Here is a 20,074-nt window from a genome sequence, read left to right on the forward strand (position 1 = left end):
GTATACTACGTACGTGATTTCAACGAGACTCATTGCTGCAAAATTTGTTATATAATGTCCTATACTACGTCTTCTCTTTCCAATTGAACGCTTCAGCTCTCTTCTGAAATGTCCTATAAACCGTTAAGGGTCTTACTCTATTACCAAGATATTACCAAGTAGCGGCCATACTTCAAAAATGAATAGACCATAAAGCATGAAAGTACCATTGACACTTCGATCAAACACCCCTCTCTTTGCACCATTTCTCAACCTCCTTCGTCAACTTTTCCTTTTGGTCCCTTACCAACTCCATCATAGGCTCGACAAGTTTTTGACAAGAACCATTATACCCTTGTGTACCCTGAGCTTTCAAGGGTGCGAGCACACTCTCGTAGATGGAAAGCATCAGATCCATGACCGCAGACAGCTGATTCGGAAGCCACTATTTATAATGGTAGTTAGTAACAAGGAAGTTCGTAATGAGGATTTTTAGACTCGAGACTTACAGTAACGATCGGACTTCCTCCAGTAGCAGTAGGGTGCGGCGTCCTACGAATGATATATTCTCTTGCAAACAGCCAGTGCCTCCACCGGAAGCTACGCACGTGATTAAGTGTCCGCAGAAACAGTATGGCGGTCTCGGTATCCTGGACTGCGAAGTCACGAATACCTAGCTCTTCTGCCTTGTTGCGGATATGGGCGAGAAATGTTCTGTGTGGAAGGGGCCGATAGGCGCGAAACTCATGAAGGATCTCCGTGAGTGGGGTCTTAGGCATGGGGATTTGCAGGAGGTGGTCTAGGAGCGGAATCTGTATCTGTTAGCAATCTATTTCCTATCTTGTCACGATATTGAAAACGCACTATGCTATCATTGGCACCACTCTCGCCACGGAAGTAAAGGGGCTTGTTGTCCTCAACTCCGTCGTATATAACGCCGTTAGGGAACATGGACTGTGAGGTTATGCCGAAAATAAAGACGCGAAAAGAAAGGTAATCGGAGGGCTTGGAGTTGGCCCACATGTCTGGACGCCAGGCTGTGAGCTCCATATTCATCCATAACGAAGAGGAAAGCTACCACATACCTTCCATGCCAGCCTCAATCTTTTCCATCGAGGATAAGATCTCACGGAACCCATCATTAACATCAGACCGAGAGCCGCCTTGTTCAAGGGTGTCGATAACATGAAGAGCACCACTGATGAGGCCAGGTGTGTCTTTCACCATGTCGATGTGAGTAAGTATGAAGCCAGCCTCTGAGCTGCGAGGGTCAAGGCCACGTTCGAATGCGCGGACTAGGCGAAGGTTGGAATAGACCAAGCCCTTGGACGGATCATCAAGGGTGTAGTTGAACAGGGCATAAGATGCCGCATAGGACATGAACGGAGGAATGTCCAGGCTAAGCAGTCAGTATATGTCATCGTGCTTTGTAAGTATGAAGTCGAATGAGCGAGAACTTACACCTGTCCGCAGCGATACAGAGGCCTGGCCACAGCCTTGGGCAAGACATCGCGGCCGAGGCCGTAGCCATTTTCAGGATTCGTACGCCAGTTTTTCCAGCATGGCTCAAGGAGGTAAGAGGAGGCAAGGAACGAGTAGTCCCGGAAGACAGCCATAATAGTGTAGAGGTCAAGTTTGCCATCGGCAGTAACCAGTTTATCAACCTCATCAGTCAAGTCCGGGAGCTCCTGCTCGACAGCTGGACCCAGCTCATATGTGGCCAGTAGCCCTGGGCTCCCGTCATGCTTGACTACAGGGAGACGATCAAGCAGAGACATCAAAGGCTTGAAGGCATCAGGAAGAGTAGTTGGGGATGTAAGGTAAGGTAGGAAGCCAGTAGAAGTTGTAATAGTGAAAGGATCCAAAGAATGGGGAATAGTAGAAGGGTCATCGTGAATATGAGGGAAGGACTCCAGGGTGGTTGGGGAGCTCGAGATGACTGTAGCAGGAGACATGCTGAAAGAGCGTGATATAAAGACAAAGGCACGCAACGGTTGCTTTGAGAAATAGGAGACAACCCAAGGTAGAGACTGAGTGTTGCTTCTTCTCAGCTTGGGAAGGTTGAGGAAGACAAATCTCGGCAGGAAAGCAGCTGGTACTTATAACCACCTGAGGCCGGTATCAATTCCGGCCTCTGAGGGGCCATTACGAAAGAGAAAATAACACGCAGGCACGCAAGATAAGCGGCTGCAAATTGCCTCAGGGCGTGTTTCCAGATACACAAAGGCCATATAAGCCAACCTAACAGCCACCTACACCTCTCAATCTCCCCCGGTCGTCACTGCCATCTATATAAAAGCTTGGCGCTGGTAGGGCTGTTTGTGATCACGTGATATGACGTCGCGAGGCGAGGTCTCTTTTTTCTCACATCCTCTGGTGGAAAGAGGCAGTCGCAGTCAATTAGCACCGTAAACTGTGACTTGAGACCCATTTAGAAGCGAGTAGAAGGTGTTGTGTCGGAGTCAACAAAGCCCCCTTTCTCCATCAGGATTGCCACGCGAGTCGTTATTGGAGTAGAGGCCGGAATATTCCCGGCCTCCGGTGATAGCCGGCCTTCGCCAAGTTATCAACACTCGGTACGCGGTTTGGCGTGTGACTCGGACAAGCTCAAATCCGACGGCCTGTTATTTGGTGCGATCCAGAATAGCCACAGCATAGAGCTATCCAATTGCCAAGAACATTGCTGCACCACGTCGAGCGTCCGATCGACTTGGAAGAGCCATCTAGTTGAGACCCAGCGACAGAATGTACAGACGTTCCTCAAGTACTTGTGTTGAGAACTAAGAGTAAACAAGGTATGACAGCCTAGTTCATCGTCTGTGACAATACTATATGAAATTCTTGCCTTGAACACCATGGTGCTGCGGATCGCTGACTGCCAATGGAAGGCCAATGGGCATCCTCGGTCGGCTTAAATTGAGAAGTATTGAACTGGAGTATGGAGTCTAAGTCGTAAAAATGTACATGTCGTGTCTATATTACAGGAATATCGCTAGCTGTTCAATCAGTTGCTGGTCATAACCTGCGAAAGAGCTAAGCTCACCGATATCCTTCTTGATGAACGGGCATTTGTCATGACCCAGGACTCAGTTTTGCCTGTCCTTCACCCGGCGGCCCATCTGTACTCGGAGAGACTCTCTGCAGCTTCAGATATTCCTCCTCCAGCTTTTTCTGCATCTCAAACTCCGCCTTTCTTTCCAGCTGGATGCGTTGTTTTTCCATGTCTCGCTCGACTCCTTTGTGCATGGACTATCCAAGCACAGATTAGCTTTAATATCTCACTAGATCAGGCCAGAGCTCAACGAACCGCTTTTTCCTGTTCTTGCGACCAGTGGACAAACCACACAATTCCCGCAGTGACCAAGCTCGTTCCGGCAAAGGTTAACTTCGAAGCTCGCGACATTATGCAAGAGCTATATAGCACAAGATCTATGGAGGAAATGAAGGAGTTATTAAGAATTGGGGAAAACCGCAGCTGAAACAAAGTATTCCAAGTGGATCGAGGCTTGGGATGGCGGTGATCTGCGGCAGTATCCGTGACCGCCCTGGAGGGTCATCCGCATTGCGGAGATCCAGCTTGACGCCGCATCACGAGCTTCACCCCTAAAAGTTTAGAGCTTAGGATCATTCTTGTCAAGCTGCTCATTGTACGCCTGCTGCTTTATAAGCTTGAAACTTGAGGAATTCTCTCCGTCGTTATGGTTGGGCTTACGATCGAGTCCTAAGTTTGAAAGATGCTAACTCCCTTATAGTCCGCTCAGAACTCCGCAGGCATTCAGACCCTCCTCGATGTAAGCTCTGTTGAGATCTAGCGCTCACCAATCCGTTATATTGATTCGTTCTGTCTAGGCTGAGAGAGAGGCTCAGAAGATTGTTCAGCAAGGTGCGCTACCATCCATTTACTAGCTCCGATATATGCTGACGTGTTGCACTGTATAGCCAGAGAATGTACGGCCCCATAACCTTTCCCAACACCTACACCGTTTGTTAAGATTATTTTACAGACCGCACCAAGAGGATAAGGGACGCAAAGGCGGAAGCGCAGAAGGAAATCGAGGAGTACAGGAAACAGAAAGAGGAAGAATTCAGAAAGTTCGAAGCAGAGGTGAGCCTGTCTTGTTTCCGCTATCTATCATGACGGAAATAGTACTGTCGCCATACGAGTCGGATATGCTAATTTAGATTGATGGAATAGCACTCGAGCGGTTTCAAGAAGGCGGAAGAGGATGCCAACAAGGAAGCCGAGGTCAAGCTGGAAGAAATCAAGAAGGACGGAAAGGAGAAGGGTCCGAAGGTTGTCGAGAAACTCATTCACGCGCTGGTTGATGTGAAGCCCGAACCCTCCGCGAAGATCGTCACCAAGGCATAGAAAATACAGTGTGAAGTGGAAACCCGTCGGCGATTATGAGCATTGTTCATTTCTTCTTTCTGCTTTAGAGCCTATAAATCATTTACAGTACCGAGTTCGAGTTCAATGCATATCTATATCTGTACTCCTGTCAGAGGCTCCGACCTCGAAGACATGGAACTTTCTGACAGGCAGTCGCTGCTAGCTTGGAATTCCGTTGCGTTCAAGTACGCACTCATAGCTTCTGTCTTTGTGCTTTCCAGCATCATAACTATTTAAATGATACCAGATGCATGTTTTTGATATCGACCACGTCCACCGGCTTGGCATATATACGTGTAGTTACGGCCTCAGGCACAAATTGCGTCACTGCGCATTATCGTGTCTAGATCGGCTTAACATTGCGGACGCTGTTTGAATATTGCTCGAAAGTTATCATAAAATAATGATAGCTTCCCTCGGCGGTGCCTCCGCACTGCAGAGGTTTTGCTCTATCAGCTGTTGTCCTTCTTTTCGATATAGTTTCCTAGGCCGCACTATACGACAGTTCTCATCACGGAGTAGACACGCCTCCCCTGATCCCCGTCTTGAAGATTTCGGCAAAGTCATTAGAGATGAGTACGCGCTTGTCCGAAAGCATTATGGTCAGTCTTTAAAATTGCGTTCATAAAAACTGTATTGGAGCTCTCAAATAACCATTCGACAGATACTCCGAAACATCCCATAATCCTCGCACACGGTTTGCTTGGGTTTTCTGAGCTACGACTTGCTGGGCCTTTGCTCCCTGGGATTCACTACTGGCGGGGCATTAAGGAAGCATTCTCCCTGAAAGGTGTCGAGGTTATTGCCGCAAGTGTGCCTCCGTCGGCCTCAATCGAGATGCGAGCTAAAGTACTGGCCGAGACTATTGCGTCAGCTGCACGGGGGAGAGAAGTAAATATAGTAGCGTACGTCTATCTATTTTATTCTTCTAATCACTGGACTGTCATCTAACAGAGCACAGACATAGTATGGTAAGCTGTTTTGATGCCATTAATTTGGCGAGTCACTGACCAGCGTCTGCAGGGGTGAGATAATCACAAACTGTATCACATTCTCGTACCACATATTGATGGGAATAAAGCGGGCTTGATGCTCGATATATGATCACGCATTTGAAGCCCAAGGAGTTCAAGATCTTGTCATTGACGACTATTGCTACTCCACATAGGGGTGTGTAGATATCTGCGCCCTCAAGAAATGCTGCTAATTGCTTACAGGCTCCGCAGTAGCGGATTATCTTCTTCAGCAGATAGGCGGTGCGCTCGTAACGAACCTGCGTTGTCTCGTGCTGACAGGTTTTGTTTCCAGATGATCGGTTGGCCCAGCTCTATTACCTCCTCGAGAAGATCAGGATCGAGTCAGGGGCATTCTCTCAGCTCACGTGCGAGTATATGGAGAAGACTTTCAACCCCCAGACCCCAAATATTGAAGATGTTCGGTACGTCTTTCGTTCGGGGATCAGCTTTCATAAGGCTGATGTCGCAGATATTATTCCTATGGCGCAGTCATGGAACCAAGACTTTGGTCGGTCTTCCGCTTATCCCACCGTCTTCTTCAACAACTTGAAGGGTACAATGACGGGCTAGTCAGCGTAGCAAGCAGCAAGTGGGGAGGTTACAAGGGGACCCTTATGGGAGTCAGTCACTTGGACCTCATCAATTGGAGTAATCGACTCAAGTGGCTTGCCGGCGAGATCACTGGCCAGAGACCAAAGTAAGTGCTGCTGACTACTGGTCATAACTCGTGGCTAATTTTGGACCTTCTAGCTTCAATGCCGTCGCGTTTTACTTGGACATTGCTGGTACGTGTCAAGTTGTTTGCGTCATATGCATTTGCACGAGCAAGGCAAACTGAACTTGTTTCCCAGATATGCTTGCCAAGGAGGGTCTATAAAGGGGCTCGGATATGTATGTGTAAACATTGGACCATGAAATTTTGGTGCCTAGAAAAGCCCTATGGAGTGTATCTCGGCTATGCGCATGTCCGCGAGGAGGCGGGCCAGCCCAGCGACATGCATCCCTCTTCTGATTCGCCCTTCCTAGGTTGTCTCACAGTTGTGACAATTCGTCAACAAGCAGTTTCCAGACAAGTTGACTGGACAAACAGGGGTCATCAAGGGTGGCGGTGCATCTGGATCATGGCCATGGGCACACCCGGAGTGGCTTAGCTTCAATTGCAGGTCGATTATTGGAGTCACTAGAAGGCAGCCAAATAGGATATATTTTGCCAATTGTATAACAAGATAATGACTACACGATAGGGAGACATAGTTGCGAACCAGAATTATCCCTTCCCAAAGACCATTGTTGCTAGCATCGTCCCCGACAACCGAACCCGCCGAGATCTTCTTAGGTCCTTCGCCCCACGGCCGGCCTTTCAGCCTTAACGTCATTCCTTCTTCCGTATATTTTCTGTAGTTCGTCCCGATTTGCCAACAGTTTCTCTCTTTCCGCATCTTTTTACCCCACAGGAAGTTTGTAGCAGACTGCTCAGGATTTCTGAGAGATAGTCTGCCCGTGTTGAGCTTGTGGCGTGAATGAAATCGCTCTGAGGCTGGACCATCCTCCGCTTCCGCCAGTACTCCGAACAACGCCATGTCGGTTGTCATCCACCTAGACCGGCCGCACAAACATCTCACCAACCTCGACTACCTTACTGGAAAGGTTATCCTCACTTTGCAATCTGAGACTTCGGTGGCCGGTATCCAGGTCAAATTAGAGGCAGAGAGTCGCACGCGACTTGCTGGGCCCAAGTACCCGCATAATGAGCACTCAGACAAGAAACGCACAGAGCTTGAAGTCCACAAGGTATGTCTATTTTCTACTATATTTTATGCTCTTCTTTATGCGAGTAATATACTAATCTCTTCGACAGCTTCTGTATAAGGTAACAGACCTCTTTCCTGACCCAGCGCTGGTCAGTACTCAATCGTCTCCTACTACTGCCTGGACATTCGCCCCAGGTAGATATGAGTATCCCTTCCAATTCAAGGTGAGTAGGTTATGTACTTGACCTTGATACAAAGACTGATAACTTACAGTTTCCATTCAATAATTCGTGCAACCTGCACAACAGCATGCTCACCAATCTCAATATCTCTGGGCTCAAGGTTGAAATGGCCAAACAGGCGAATCGTCATGTGAAACGAACTCTTCCTCCATCCCTGTCTGGTTTTCCGGGCATGGCCGAAATCAAGTATTATGTGAAAGCTACCGTCGTTCGTCCTCAGTTCTACAAAGAGAACCTTCGAGCAGTAAGTGGAGCAACGTTGGGGTCTTCTCTCCAGCCCTAACTTTGACTATGCTCTACCGACGAGCTAACCTTTAGCTTTATAGATCACTAACCTGACTTTTCTTCCCATCGAGCCGCCAAGGACGGGTAATCCCAGGGAAGAAGCGTATGCAAGACGGCAACACCAGTTCGCTAGCGGCCCGACACCATCGCCTAAAAGCCTGTTTCACAGGAGCTCAAAAGCATCTTTAAGGGATCTTGCAGCGACATCTCTCCGCGTTTCGGCTGAACTACGCCTACCGAATCCTTCGATTCTCACCTGCAATGAGCCTATCCCAATGCGTATTCTGGTCAAAAAGTTGTCTGAATCATTTGAGACTATCTTCTTGCAGATGCTACAGATCGAGTTGTTATCTTATACGTATATTCAGGCGCAAGATCTCAAACGAACAGAGACAGGCTCTTGGGTGATCATGAGTCGTAGTAATATGGCGATGTCTCTCGGGAGAGGTGGTGATTCAGCAGGCACTGAGTGGAGTGTCGACTCTAGCCTATGGAACCGCTTGCCCTTACCCCCTTCAGTTGCTCCATCCTTTCAAACGTGCAACATCTCGAGGAGCTACGAGCTTGAGGTACGGGTTGGACTGGCTCACGGCACGGTAGGGAACTTGAAAGTACGTGACCCTAATCAATGTCTGTTCGCCCCATAGGAGTATACGGCTGACTTTTCGACAGTCACAACTGATCATTCTCCCTCTGAGGGTGCCTGTTCGAGTATATTCTGGAGTCACCCCCCCAGCAGCATTGCTAGAGGCGATGGCGACAAATACGCAAGATAAGCCTAAGCGTCCCATTCCCACACCAAGCTCGCCGCGGACAGAGGATATGGAACGACCACCAATACCCCCAAGGCCAACTGCGGCTCTGGCGCCCATCAACACAGATGAATTCCAGGAGGAAGCTCCTCCAAGTTACGAGGATGCGATGGCTGAAACCCTGAGTCCTTTGGAAGGCCCTCGTCGCGAGTATTACCCACCAGATGCTTCTTCTTGTTCTTCTTTCAGATCGACCGTTGAACCCGGAGCTGATGCAAAGTCGCCAGTTGGAGGAGCCCCTAGGACGTCCGGCGGAATTTATGGCAATCCAGGAGCGAACTCGTCTTCCGAATCATTCGATATGCTCCCTTCATCCCCTCCAGAGTCTAGGTCAGGGTCACCTCTGGGGTCCCCCGTTGCCCGGCAGCAGAGTGTACTCAAGATTCACAAGGCGCCACTTCCGGTGGAAGACAGCCCTCCTCAGTACCGGCTGGTAGCTGAAAACCCACAACCGGCCCAGGGACAGGATTTACAAAGACCATCGCGACGAATGAACCTTGGAGTACCCAGCAGGAAACCAGTACCAAGTCCGAGCCGAGCTAACACGCAAGCTAATACGCAGGCGAAGCCCTGAGCCGCTGTACTGGCCTTAAAAAGAAACCATCTGTTCCGCTCCGCAGGGGGCAACAGATCATTCTTTGAGGGAGTCGAATTCATCAAAATGCATATGACAGGAGTCTGGGATTTCTAGCATTATTAATTATCCTACGTGTTTTGCGAAACCTATCAGTTTTATTCTTAGCCCGTCAGAGATAGCATATAATACTATCTTTACGGAGTATGTACGTCGGATGCCTTTCAAATGAGTTATAACTCTTACCATTACCTGGACACCACACACGCTAATACCGTTCCATTCCGTCCTAATTTTTAGTTGGTGCCTAGAATACCTCCTGTTGGTGCTTTCACAACTTTCAGGGTGCTACTGGCATGCTGCCTGCAGGTGTCGTGAACATGGTTGCAGTGGAATGGCATCACCTCTGCCCTTCCCTGGCTCTATCATTGAGCTGGAAAGATGGCGGAGGGTGCGGCTTCCTTTATTTGTATTTTGCTTATTGTATGTCAATTTCCCATCTGGTCGGGATATGTAGGTTGTTTCGTAGGAAGAATACCAGTCCACCAAATGCGCTGACCGTGTCATCATTCTGTATCAACCATGCTTCATTATGAGTTACCTCAGCAACAAAGAAGAAAAAGTAATAACATCCTTAACGGAAGACAAAGAAGTTCAGAAAAGTACAGTTGCAGAGTGGGGGTGCACTCGTCAGGCGCGCCGATCAAAACAGCGCGAGCGGTGAGGAGATGAGCAACAAGTGAGAGCTGCGCTCTCCAAGCTTCTACTCCTCAACTCTCGTGCTCAACCACATTCCCACCACCATGATTACAATCTCAAGCCCTTAGGGTTTCCTTTAATCCATTTTTGGAGTTCTTGGTGCTCTTCAGTTTGACTCAATCATCCTGCAACATTGCCGCGATTGACACTAATACTAGAATCTCAATCTGCACGCGCCATACCGTGGGTAGTGTTGCGTCTTTGACTGCAGCTGCCTTTTTAACCGGTATCTTCTTTCCTGGATTGGGAACCACGAAACCTTGACATTCCAAGCATGCGGCTCCACCTTACCATTCAGCGGCACGGTTTGCCTGTGACGCGCATTCTCTGGACGACTTCACCGCCATCGCTCTTCGGACACGATCATCCCAATTCCTCATCCATATTACCTGCCTCCTCTTCCGCCGTGACGTCGTCGCGTATGCCCAATGCGTTATACGGCAACGGGGGATACACCATCGCACAGCTGCTGGAGGACGTGAACGAAGTCATTCCGCTGGAGACAGAGCCGCGGCTGTTTGAGGATGAATCAAGCGGACAGTGGGGCTTGGAAGACTACGTGGTTGAAGTTGGGGGCTCGGAATGTTTGCATTTCATGGAAATAGAAGGGATCCTTAGGGATGGCGATGAAGTCCTAATACGTGCCCTACAGATCTCCGACCTCAAGGCAAGGCAGATATCCGGCCGGCACCAGATATCGGCTGACGGAAGGCATCTTATTGACGGGGTTCCTTTTGGGAAGCCATTCTTGAAAAGATCGACGTCGTCAAGGCCTGCTATAGCGATACCGCCGAGAAAGAAAAGACGCACTGCTCTTGCACTCTGGGGAAATGGCAGTGCTTATGATGAGGAAGACTCGGACTGGGCCCCCTCGGTTCCTCAGCATGCCAGTACTGGGAAAGAGCTTTCTCTGCTTAAGCCGGAGAGCGAAGCTGGAAAGACGGACAGGGATATGGACGAGTATGAGGACGCCTATCAAGATGACTACGAAGATTATCACGAGCCGAACGAAGATGGTGACGGGACTGTCATCCGGCATAATATGGATAAAACGAGTAAGGGCATAGAGAGCGAGGACGATGATGATGCCTCTGGTCCTGAAGTCGGAGATCTCAGTGAAGAAATACAGGATCTCAAGAGAGATATGGAGCTTTCAGGGTTGTTACCCGAATCGAGGATATCTGATGCGAAGGCTCATCGCAGCTATTCTTTGCGTTCGAGACCGAGCAATCTTCAAACAGCGCCCAGAAAAAGCTCGCTTTCACGTAGATCATCCGGCAGACTCGCTGAAGGAGACGTCTCGCGAAGAGAGTCGAAGCGCGTCAGTTTCGACAAATCAAAACAGGGGTTGGCGACAGCGAAGTCCCAGAGCTTGGTTCCAAGGGCTGGGTCAACTTCGGAAGAACCAGACGACTCCGTCTCGAGCGATAGCGAAAGCGATAGCTCCGTGAGTGGCTCCAGTGCTTCTGGGTCGAGTGAGGAAGACTCATCATCCGATGACGCTGAGTCCGAATCCGAGTCTGGATCTGAATCTACGTCCGCGACTACGTCTGATTCGTCTCTTGATTCAGAGAGTGATTCTTCGTCCGAAAGCTCGGCATCTGAGTCAGAATCTGAACCTGAAGATGTTGGCAAATCGAAACCTGTCTTAAAGCCGGCCCACGAAGTCAAACCCCCTGGGACAGGTTCAGAGAGGACAAGAAAGTGTAATCGACGAGCTAAAATGCGGCGGCGACTTACTAAACTTAAGCAAATGGGTTTCCTCGAAGAGAATGCAAATTTCGATGCTCTCCGAGAATGGGACTCGAAGAACAGAGACTCCAACTTTTCTTTCACAAACTCTGGTCAAAAAGGCCGAAAAGCGCAGGAACAGGAAGAGTTTGAGGCGAAACGTCGTAAGCTGCTCCGTGACTTAGAGTCTGGCGGCGTTGACGTCTCGTTTGTATCTGAAAAGGAGAATCTAACCCCGAACTCGATTAGCCCTGACACGACTGAGCTGCCCGAAGATCAGGAGGAGCACTATGAGACTGCCAATGACACAACCCCAGCTAACGCTGAACTTTCGAAACGCCGTTCTCTGGATGTAGCCAGCACTCGCCGGCTTCTTTTCGGCTCCCTTGGTGTAAGAAACCCTCGCTCTAAGGAGGAAGAGGAGGCCACGCGGAAGAAATTGATGGGCAAGGTTCGAGAAAGCATGCCTCACCCAACCGAGCCTCAACAGGAGGAGCAAGCCTTTGCCGAGGCCCATGAAGGCGAGCCGCATGCGGACTGGCGCGAGAAACTCGTACTTGGAGCTACGGAATGTGTCTACGACGACATTGAGCTAAGTGCTCCGCCGTTCCCATTCGAACAACGTTGGGACAACGAAGCTGGGGATGAGATAAGGCGACGGAGAGGCCGCAACAAGAAGAGAAAGAGGAGACAGCATCTCCAGGTCTACGATGAGGAAGCTTATGGTAACGAAGACTATTATGACGGCGAGGATCAGCAGCTTAACTACGATGATTCTGAGCAACCAGAAATTGAGTCTGAGAACAAAGAGGGAATGGAAGAGACGACAACCAGGGCGGCTGCTGAGCCTGAGGATGACCTCCCGGATCTCCCAGATGATCCAAGTAGTCTACCTGACCTTGTTATAAACGACCTGAAACCGGGTATCGTGGTCGCTTTCAAGCAGCTAGATGTCTCAAAGGCTACAAATTGGCAACCCACAGTGTCAGACTATCGTGTCGCAGTGGTTAGCGAAGTCTTCGACGACAATATTCTTAATATTCAACTCGCCAAGCCGTACAGAAGACAACCCAGGGATGCAGACGAGGGACCCTTCAATTACAGCGGGTTTGAGATGCCTGGCATGGACGATGACGAGGGAGTGGACGATGGGTTTCGCGAAGTGCCGTTTGACGATCTTATTGGGCCCAAGGTGCTCCGCGCAGCCCCTTCCACAGATGGTGGAGAGAAAGATACCGCCAACATGTGAGAATTAGCCTCCCTTGGTACGTATCCTCAGTCATCTGGAGCTTACCCGTCCAAGCTTTCCTGCAGACGAAGTGTCACCAGCACAAGAGCCTAGCCAATTTGCGATCGACGCGCCAGCTGCAATAGACGGACACGAAGATCAGCTTGTACATACATCTAGTCAGCGAGAAGTATCACATCCTAGTGGCAAACAAGTTAGCACGCCCGACCCCGCGCCTCTAGAAGACATTTTTGCTCGGTCACCTCGGTTTGAAGGGTTTGGCGACTCAACGATGACTACCAATGGAACCGACACGGTGATTACGAGTTACATTCGTGATGAAAATCCTGGAGAACACTACTGAAAGGAACGCTACGCAATCCCAGCTTCCTTCTACCTATCCTATCAACACCGACAGTGACGACCTCCAGAGGACGGGCTTGACCGTTCAACCGCAGACAATCAGCAGCTGTAGCAATATAGGGTTTTCCCATAAGTCAATGAAGGGGTTTCTCCACCCATCGCCGAAAGCCAGTGGAAAGAGCAGTCCTGCTGAGCCAACGTCAGAGCGTGACTCTCCTATGGTTCCCATCCGTTCTACGAAGTTGATGAAGCCTGCAAGGAGCGTTGGCAAATCTCGCATACCAAATTTGGCGAGGCCGGTCAACTGATTAGTGCATCCTACAGAAGCACAGGGGACTCCATAAAAGCCCAAGGGGTTCCGCAGAGCCCGCAAAGGTAGAGGGCGTGCAGGAGTTAGCATGATTTCAGATTGCGTCCAACCGGCCATATAAGACCTGTCTTCCCCCGCTTCGCCTGATCTGAGTTAATCGTCGCTCTGATATAATCTAGCCCTTCGGTATCGTCTGGTGGCAACGCCGAGCATATTGCAGAAACGCACCGGCTTCGCGGGGATCAGGGTGGGTTTAGAAAAAAAGATCCCCATTACGCGAAGACAGACCATGCAATCGTCTACGTCGAGTCAGGTCATTCGGATATTAGACGAAGGGAGCATCAGCCCATCGCAGCCCACCGCGATGAAGACGGACGCAAATCTAGATTCTGATATTTATGTATTACTATACCACCACGTATTTTGATGTACTGTATATCCACTATGTATATATCCTGTTTCTATGAATTGACGTTTGAGCTGCAGACCTTGATGGTAATTGAATTTCCGCTGATTGGCGGAGAAGTCGGAGCTTCACGATGACCCCACTGAGATAGTCCACCATAATGTCGTCATTCGTCCAGATAACTGAGCACAACCGACGCTCCCCCAGCTGTTGTGTTGAGATGACGCAGCAAGGTCTAGTCAAGGAGAACTTGAAGAACGTCCAAAAATGAAGATGGCGCTGCTGGTCAGCCCAATCCCCCTTCCCCTCCTTCAAGCTGTTGATATTAAATGCTCTGCTCCTCATCTGAGCTCTTCCTTGTCGTGATCGATCCTTAGTCCACGTATACTGCCGTTGCACCTCCAAATTCCCTCTATGCAGGTGCCCCTCTTCTCTCCCTCCCGTCAGAAGCTCATCCGTTGGCTTTGTTCTCGCCAGTCAGCGCTGTTCTCGACCGCTCCCCTCTCCTACTTATCCCTAGCCCCACGCAGTCGGCTTTATAGCTGCAATTCCTCTTTCTGTTCCTGCTCCTACTGCGTCCATCCATCATCGTCGATCGCTTCAAGATTCCAGAGCTCAACTCGAGCTACCAAGTCGTCGACTTGTCTGTCGGTAGCTTCTCGGTCAATACACCAATCTAGGCCATTTTCTTCCACAAGCCCCTCTGCTATCTCGCAAACCCCAGCAACCATGGCACAGGAGTATAAGCTCAAGGATATCTCGTCCTTGACGGGCATCAATAACTTTGATAAGGTTGAGGCTGAGGTGGAGGGCGTGCAGGATGGCAAGGTGCTGCTCGTGAAATACGAGGACAAAGTGCACGCCATCAGTCCTAAATGCACCCATTACGGCGCTCCATTGAAGAATGGAGTCGTTTCCCCAGAGGGGAGGATTACCTGTCCGTGGCATGGAGGTGAGCTGATTTCCTTGCCAACGCATAATTATATATATATATATATATATGTATATGTATATGTATATATCATGCTGACTTCCACACTACAGCTTGCTTCAATGTCAGGAGTGGAGATATCGAAGATGCCCCTGCTCCCGCTGCTCTGAATACATTTGAATTGTTCGAGGAGGACGGCGCTGTCTACATCCGCGGCGAAGAATCTGCTATCAAGTCTGGTCAGCGAATCTCGGAGCATAAGTGCAGTTCTTCCGGCCCTGGCGGCTTGGTTATTATAGGAGGGTAAGATTCTCCGCGCCCATGAATGGAGCGATAGCTGACCTGTTTTGTCATTCAGAGGCTCTGGTACCCTCGGCGTGATCCTGGCTATTCGAGAACTCGGTTACAATGGCGCTATTACCATTATTACTCGCGAGCCTAGTCTCATCATCGATCGCACGAAGCTCTCCAAAGCTCTCATCCCAGACCCTGAGAAGATCCAGTGGCGCTCTCCCCAGTGGTACAAGGACGTTGGCATCGAGACTGTCTCAGACGAAGTTAGTGCAGTCGACTTCAGCCAGAAGACTGTCGTTACGCGCTCTGGCCAGACCTTCCCATACACAAAGCTCGTCCTAGCCACTGGAGGCGTCCCTCGCACCCTCCCCCTGGAAGGCTTCCAGCTCCTCGAGAACATCTTCAGACTCCGCACAGTAACAGACGTCCAGCGAATCCTCAACGCCATCGGCGAGGAAAAGAACAAGAAGGTTGTCATTATCGGAAGCTCCTTCATCGGCATGGAAGTTGGCAACGCCCTATCTAAGGACAATGAGGTCACCATCGTTGGCCAAGAATCAGCACCCATGGAGCGAGTAATGGGCACCGAAGTCGGCCGCATTTTCCAGCGCAACCTCGAAAAGGCCGGCGTGAAGTTCAAGCTCTCCGCCGGCGTCGCAAAGGCCACCCCCTCCAATGAGGAAGCCCGCAAGGTTGGCGCCGTGCATCTGCAGGACGGCACCGTCTTAACCGCCGACGTCGTCATCCTGGGTGTCGGCGTTCGCCCTGCAACCGATTTCCTCCAAGGCAACCCAGCCATCACCCTTGAGAAGGACGGCTCCATCAAGGTTGACGAACACTTCTCCGTCCCCGGTCTGAACAACGACGTCTTCGCTATCGGCGATATCGCCACGTTCCCGTACCACGGACCCGGCACAGATCCCGAAAAGGGCACATACACACGCATCGAGCACTGGAACGTCGCTCAAAACGCCGGCCGTAGCGTCGCATCCTCAATCGTGCACATGCTCCACAACACCACCACCTCCCTGCAAAAGGCTAAACCAAAGGTCTTTATCCCAATCTTCTGGTCCGCGCTCGGCGCGCAGCTGCGCTATTGCGGAAACACGATAATGGGATGGGACGACCTGGTGCTCAAGGGTGAGCCCGAGAATGCCAAGTTTGCAGCTTACTACTGTAAGGGCGAGACAGTTGTTGCTGTTGCCACGATGGGTATGGATCCTGTTATGGTTAAGTGTGCAGAATTAATGAGGAGGAACAACATGCCAAGTAAGAAGGAGATTCAGGACGGGGTGGATGTACTGTTGATTGACGTGCCGAAGGGTGTGAGGATCTAATTATCAACTTGACCTGCACCTTAGCTAGCTAGTAATGTCTCACTTGATGAATGCGAACATGATCTTGAAACTGAACGTGTGTGCGGAACAGATTGATATAAATGAAAGTTTTATGTACCAAGAACAAATCTGTATGGACGCAGAATGCAGATTTTAATCCATATAACGCCGAGCATAACGAACATAATTACATATGGTGCCAGCATAGGGTAACATAGGAATCGTCTATTTTTTGCTTTTCCTCGCCTTCTTGCTCGGCGACTCCTCAAGCTCAACATCCTCCCTCTGCGGAACGATAATGCCGCCCGACGACATCGGAACCATAACCTTCCGCACGCTCGAAGGCACAGCCGCCATAACCCCGTTTCTCTCGTCCTCAACGACCTTGCTCTCCTCCTCCTCAGACAGCATTGTCCCTTCTATGCTTAGGAAGCCACGGTCCCGCTCTGTACCAGGGATGACGTCGACATCGACAACGCGGAACTTGATTGTCCCGCGCACGCGGTGGCCAGAGACAGATTGGAAGTGGCCTTCGAGGGAGTCTTGGTCAGTTGTTCCCTTCTCGCCCTCAAATTGGCCAATCTCGCCATTTGTGGCATCTGCGACTTGTCCTTGGTCATAGGAAAAGGGATTGGAGTCTGAAGCTAGCGGGACGGGGTTGAAGTGTTCTTTTTCAGGATCGAAGGGTGTAGAGGGTGTACTCTCGTCGTCTTCGTCTGAATTGGGGTTTGTCGTTGTTCCGCTCTCGTTCTTATCCTCTTCACCGGGAGGAATCCATTTCCAGGATGAAGGGAGGCGCTTGCGCTCGATTCCGACTGAGAAGAGGTTGAGGACAACGGCGCCCAGAAAGCCCTCTGATTGCACGTTGACCCAGCCCTCGAGGGTCTGTCCGCGCTGCGGGCGGAAGACAAGGAACGTCGCTGTGAGATAGACATACATAACGCCGTATTCGCCGGCCGTGGTGGCTAGGGTTAGTGGTTGCGGGTTTGGTGAGGTTGTGGAGGTCGGAGACGAGGGCGAGGGTGGTTCACTTGATATCGAAGCATTGGAGTAAGCGAGAATTATGCCCTGGAAAGGCGGGTAGTAGGTAAGGAGTAGCGGGGATAGGTGTTCAGCTAGTAGCGAGGCGAGAGCGTGCGTAGGAGAGATTGAGATGGGCGAGAGAGGCAAGTAGAGCGTTGCGGTAGTTAGAGTGTACGGAGACTCTGGGACGGGTGCAGGCGTAGCAGCTGTCGTGGTATCCGGCCTGCTACTCTTGTTTTTCTTGCTGCTGCTGCTGCTGCTATTTTTGGACGAGGATTTGTCCTTCTTCTTCATGTCTTTCTTGTCTTTCTTGTCTTTCTTGTCACCTTTTTCGTGCTTGCGCTTCTTCGACGACGGAGATGAGGGTTCGTCTTTGTGCTTGTGTTTGCGCTTCCGGTCTTTCTCGGAAACCGCGTGGGCTGCGGAGACGGGCGTCGAGTCTAAGTCCATTGCGTCAACAGCCATTGTTACCGCGGGGCAGCTGTATAGAGAATGCGCTGGTTGGCGCGGTTGCTTGCGAGTGAAGCTTTTTTTCTTTTCCTTTTTTTGATTCTCCGGCTGAAGAATGATTTGGGGCAGGCGGTCGGAAAGGCGGTCGGCTCCTGACACGGAGTTGATTACCGCGGTATCGTGCGGAGTATGTTTCAATATATAGCTGACCCCTGGGTGCAGTTCTATACGCTCTTGGGGCATTGGATGTTGGATTTATCAACAGCGAATCCTGTGAATTCGCTATGTCCATTCTGTCCTTGATCGGCTGGTATACTCTTCCTGGTGTGAGTCGAACGTTGACCCGCCTACCCCAGTGGTTTCAGGCCGCCGCGCAATGCTGACTGAACACAGTATGCAACCAACGCAGTCCTATATGTCTACTATGGCATCACCATTCGTGCTGGCGATCCAAAACCACAGCCGGGCTCGCCACGCTATGCACGCGACCGCCGCCGCGTCTTTGTCGCCGTCGTAACCACCTACCTTCTCTACAATCTCTTCGAAGTATACCAGCAGATCCAGACGGAAGGCAGTTTCTACGACATCCTAGATGTATCGCCGCTGTCAGACGAGAGAACCATTAAAGCGCGATTCCGCCGTCTAGCTGCGCAGCATCACCCGGATAAGCTGGGGGCTGGCAGTTCAAGCGATTTCTTTGTTTACTTAAAGCAGGCGCAGGATACGCTCACGAATCCGATCAAGCGGTATGCGTATGATATGTGGGGACCTAAGATCCTGCAATGGGGGAACATTGACACAGTGCATGGATACTTCCTGTCTGGACTGATGAAGACAGTACCGACCTATCTGATGTCATTTCTGGGGCTCCTGCTTTTGAACTATACTTGGTGGTCTGATTGGGGTCGCTATGTGAGTTCCTTGCAGTTGGGCGGGTTTGCTCTTGCTGACTACGTCTAGTGGCGCTTTTTTGCATTTGCTGCGTTGTTTACGTTGAATCTGGCCTTGATAAGCCACCAGGGTCCGGTGCCCATCACCTCCACTTTCGCTCTCCTTCCGTGGCAGATAATAAAGATAGCCGAGACTATCTCCCTCAGCCTAAATATCTTCATATCACAAATCGCACCTCCCGAGGCGAAAGACGCCGGATCCACCGGTCTTCTTCGTCAACAGACCCTTCAGCGTCTGGGACAGCTCCTGCACCTCAGTCGAGCAACAGATACTGAAGCGACACGGCTGCTTCAACTGGGATTTGCGCCCTTTAAAGGGGACAAAGAAAGCGTTGCTACATTGCGGAAAGCTATGAAGGAAGGGTTAGTACTGAGCAGTGTACGGAATAGCCCCGGGGTGCAGCAAGCCGTGAAGGAAGTAGCCGAGCGCAAGGAGCAGGAAAAGAAGGCCAGCTAGGATGATCAGTTTGTTGTCCATAGAGCATCGTCGCAAATTTATTTGTTCTTGCTCATTTAATTTCTAAGTAGTATCATTTTGAAAGCGACGACCAGGAACAAGGGCACTGGAAGCGGTGCTTTAGCCCTACCTCAGCAAAACAGCCTACTGATTCCGACTTCAGGTATGGTCCAGAGCGAGAGACTGGATCATTCGTATAGCCTCATTCAAATCACTCTAGTTTAGGCGCCCATTCCTTATAGAGAAGGGGCTGTGCCAAACGTGGCGATGTGGTTGGCGAAGTTCGTGTGTCATCGGCAATTTGGCCGACTTCCCAAGTGACAACTCCTGCTGCTCTGTAGCCTGAATGCCGATGTTCTCCTCATTCGAGCTCATTAATTAGTTCCGGAGCTCGGAGGCGAAAAGTCTGAGCGATGACCCCCATCAGGAGTCACACTGAAGTTTGCCCAGCCACATGACGGTGGCAGTGGGAGTGTGATCTATCCAGAAAATGGAGCTCACAAGTTTGAAGCATCCGCCGAGAAGGATTAAACCAGCTTCAATCCTCCTTGTTGCAGCAATGCGAGGAGAAGACAGCTAGAAAGTAATGCCGACGCTAGTGGAGAGATTTCAGTCTGATCACATCGACCCGAACCTGGTTGCGGCGGGCCTGGGACTGGGCGATCCATAGCTGGCGATAGGATATTAGGAGCGAATGCCCAGGAACGGCAAGATTACTGTGTGGACTATTCGCGGCAACGCGTTTTTGTCCGGAATACAGCTCGGATGACGCGGACACTTAAGGAC

At 50.4% G+C, this 20,074-nt stretch overlaps 10 protein-coding genes across 10 annotated transcripts; 7 read left to right on the forward strand and 3 right to left on the reverse strand.

The window, feature by feature from the left end:
* Positions 1 to 32: 32 nt before the first annotated feature.
* Positions 33 to 2,071, reverse strand: BDW70DRAFT_134171 (indoleamine 2,3-dioxygenase family protein). Its single transcript, XM_073736450.1, has 5 exons — positions 1,441 to 2,071; positions 1,065 to 1,378; positions 844 to 1,004; positions 489 to 791; positions 33 to 424 (listed from the first exon to the last, which is right to left on the reverse strand). Exons 1-5 carry the CDS (start codon positions 1,932 to 1,934, stop codon positions 221 to 223), a joined length of 1,476 nt encoding a protein of 491 aa, XP_073597136.1. The 5' UTR covers positions 1,935 to 2,071; the 3' UTR covers positions 33 to 220.
* A 586-nt stretch (positions 2,072 to 2,657) lies between these two features.
* BDW70DRAFT_134175 (protein PET117) lies at positions 2,658 to 3,413 on the reverse strand. The gene is made up of 3 exons (XM_073736451.1): positions 3,287 to 3,413; positions 3,023 to 3,228; positions 2,658 to 2,971 (listed from the first exon to the last, which is right to left on the reverse strand). The coding sequence occupies exons 1-2, from the start codon at positions 3,380 to 3,382 to the stop codon at positions 3,052 to 3,054; spliced, it is 273 nt and encodes a 90-aa protein (XP_073597137.1). The 5' UTR covers positions 3,383 to 3,413; the 3' UTR covers positions 2,658 to 2,971; positions 3,023 to 3,051.
* Positions 3,414 to 3,570: 157 nt separating this feature from the next.
* BDW70DRAFT_134176 (uncharacterized protein) lies at positions 3,571 to 4,529 on the forward strand. The gene is made up of 6 exons (XM_073736452.1): positions 3,571 to 3,680; positions 3,732 to 3,770; positions 3,829 to 3,862; positions 3,919 to 3,927; positions 3,984 to 4,084; positions 4,175 to 4,529. The coding sequence occupies exons 1-6, from the start codon at positions 3,678 to 3,680 to the stop codon at positions 4,346 to 4,348; spliced, it is 360 nt and encodes a 119-aa protein (XP_073597138.1). The 5' UTR covers positions 3,571 to 3,677; the 3' UTR covers positions 4,349 to 4,529.
* Positions 4,530 to 4,772: 243 nt separating this feature from the next.
* BDW70DRAFT_134178 (triglyceride lipase) lies at positions 4,773 to 6,581 on the forward strand (the record flags this gene model as incomplete). Its single annotated transcript, XM_073736453.1, has 9 exons — positions 4,773 to 4,971; positions 5,034 to 5,274; positions 5,331 to 5,340; positions 5,449 to 5,539; positions 5,587 to 5,625; positions 5,678 to 5,807; positions 5,855 to 6,082; positions 6,136 to 6,170; positions 6,237 to 6,581. 9 exons carry the CDS (start codon positions 4,773 to 4,775, stop codon positions 6,260 to 6,262), a joined length of 999 nt encoding a protein of 332 aa, XP_073597139.1. The 3' UTR covers positions 6,263 to 6,581.
* BDW70DRAFT_30995 (uncharacterized protein) lies at positions 6,166 to 6,581 on the forward strand. Its single transcript, XM_073743728.1, has 2 exons — positions 6,166 to 6,170; positions 6,237 to 6,581. The coding sequence occupies exon 2, from the start codon at positions 6,279 to 6,281 to the stop codon at positions 6,534 to 6,536; it is 258 nt and encodes an 85-aa protein (XP_073597140.1). The 5' UTR covers positions 6,166 to 6,170; positions 6,237 to 6,278; the 3' UTR covers positions 6,537 to 6,581.
* Positions 6,582 to 6,781: 200 nt separating this feature from the next.
* BDW70DRAFT_134180 (arrestin (or S-antigen), N-terminal domain protein) lies at positions 6,782 to 9,251 on the forward strand. The gene is made up of 5 exons (XM_073736454.1): positions 6,782 to 7,176; positions 7,244 to 7,360; positions 7,410 to 7,622; positions 7,705 to 8,274; positions 8,336 to 9,251. Exons 1-5 carry the CDS (start codon positions 6,964 to 6,966, stop codon positions 9,047 to 9,049), a joined length of 1,827 nt encoding a protein of 608 aa, XP_073597141.1. The 5' UTR covers positions 6,782 to 6,963; the 3' UTR covers positions 9,050 to 9,251.
* An 831-nt stretch (positions 9,252 to 10,082) lies between these two features.
* On the forward strand, positions 10,083 to 13,131 carry BDW70DRAFT_149460 (uncharacterized protein; the record flags this gene model as incomplete). Its single annotated transcript, XM_073739014.1, has 2 exons — positions 10,083 to 12,784; positions 12,819 to 13,131. The coding sequence occupies 2 exons, from the start codon at positions 10,083 to 10,085 to the stop codon at positions 13,129 to 13,131; spliced, it is 3,015 nt and encodes a 1,004-aa protein (XP_073597142.1).
* Positions 13,132 to 14,575: 1,444 nt separating this feature from the next.
* Positions 14,576 to 16,408, forward strand: nfr1 (putative AIF-like mitochondrial oxidoreductase (Nfrl); the record flags this gene model as incomplete). Its single annotated transcript, XM_073739015.1, has 3 exons — positions 14,576 to 14,798; positions 14,891 to 15,080; positions 15,136 to 16,408. 3 exons carry the CDS (start codon positions 14,576 to 14,578, stop codon positions 16,406 to 16,408), a joined length of 1,686 nt encoding a protein of 561 aa, XP_073597143.1.
* Positions 16,409 to 16,521: 113 nt separating this feature from the next.
* On the reverse strand, positions 16,522 to 17,906 carry BDW70DRAFT_31022 (DNA-directed RNA polymerase I subunit RPA43). The gene has a single exon (XM_073743729.1). It carries the CDS (start codon positions 17,894 to 17,896, stop codon positions 16,634 to 16,636), a length of 1,263 nt encoding a protein of 420 aa, XP_073597144.1. The 5' UTR covers positions 17,897 to 17,906; the 3' UTR covers positions 16,522 to 16,633.
* A 186-nt stretch (positions 17,907 to 18,092) lies between these two features.
* BDW70DRAFT_31036 (J domain-containing protein) lies at positions 18,093 to 19,290 on the forward strand (the record flags this gene model as incomplete). Its single annotated transcript, XM_073743730.1, has 3 exons — positions 18,093 to 18,207; positions 18,275 to 18,793; positions 18,842 to 19,290. Exons 1-3 carry the CDS (start codon positions 18,166 to 18,168, stop codon positions 19,286 to 19,288), a joined length of 1,008 nt encoding a protein of 335 aa, XP_073597145.1. The 5' UTR covers positions 18,093 to 18,165.
* Between the last annotated feature and the right edge of the window lie 784 nt (positions 19,291 to 20,074).

This window comes from Aspergillus foveolatus (genome assembly GCF_047715535.1).
Source record: "Aspergillus foveolatus strain CBS 279.81 unplaced genomic scaffold BDW70scaffold_17, whole genome shotgun sequence".
In the NCBI taxonomy this organism is placed as follows: Eukaryota; Fungi; Ascomycota; class Eurotiomycetes; order Eurotiales; family Aspergillaceae; genus Aspergillus; species Aspergillus foveolatus.

What these genes read in the sequence shown, in the direction of transcription:
- BDW70DRAFT_134171 (XM_073736450.1), bottom strand. Translation starts at nt 1,934, where the DNA reads ATGTCTCCTGCTACAGTCATCTCGAGCTCCCCAACCACCCTGGAGTCC. An exon ending in GTGGTGCCAATGATAGCATA is followed by an intron (nt 792 to 843) that starts GTGCGTTTTCAA and finishes TAACAGATACAG; the next exon opens with ATTCCGCTCCTAGACCACCT. An exon ending in GAGGAAGTCCGATCGTTACT is followed by an intron (nt 425 to 488) that starts GTAAGTCTCGAG and finishes CATTATAAATAG; the next exon opens with TGGCTTCCGAATCAGCTGTC.
- BDW70DRAFT_134175 (XM_073736451.1), bottom strand. Translation starts at nt 3,382, where the DNA reads ATGTCGCGAGCTTCGAAGTTAACCTTTGCCGGAACGAGCTTGGTCACT. An exon ending in CGCAAGAACAGGAAAAAGCG is followed by an intron (nt 3,229 to 3,286) that starts GTTCGTTGAGCT and finishes GTGCTTGGATAG; the next exon opens with TCCATGCACAAAGGAGTCGA.
- BDW70DRAFT_134176 (XM_073736452.1), top strand. An exon ending in GCATTCAGACCCTCCTCGAT is followed by an intron (nt 3,771 to 3,828) that starts GTAAGCTCTGTT and finishes CGTTCTGTCTAG; the next exon opens with GCTGAGAGAGAGGCTCAGAA. An exon ending in TCAGAAAGTTCGAAGCAGAG is followed by an intron (nt 4,085 to 4,174) that starts GTGAGCCTGTCT and finishes TTGATGGAATAG; the next exon opens with CACTCGAGCGGTTTCAAGAA.
- BDW70DRAFT_30995 (XM_073743728.1), top strand. Translation starts at nt 6,279, where the DNA reads ATGTGTAAACATTGGACCATGAAATTTTGGTGCCTAGAAAAGCCCTAT.
- BDW70DRAFT_134180 (XM_073736454.1), top strand. Translation starts at nt 6,964, where the DNA reads ATGTCGGTTGTCATCCACCTAGACCGGCCGCACAAACATCTCACCAAC. An exon ending in AGTATCCCTTCCAATTCAAG is followed by an intron (nt 7,361 to 7,409) that starts GTGAGTAGGTTA and finishes GATAACTTACAG; the next exon opens with TTTCCATTCAATAATTCGTG. An exon ending in ACAAAGAGAACCTTCGAGCA is followed by an intron (nt 7,623 to 7,704) that starts GTAAGTGGAGCA and finishes TTAGCTTTATAG; the next exon opens with ATCACTAACCTGACTTTTCT.
- BDW70DRAFT_31022 (XM_073743729.1), bottom strand. Translation starts at nt 17,896, where the DNA reads ATGGCTGTTGACGCAATGGACTTAGACTCGACGCCCGTCTCCGCAGCC.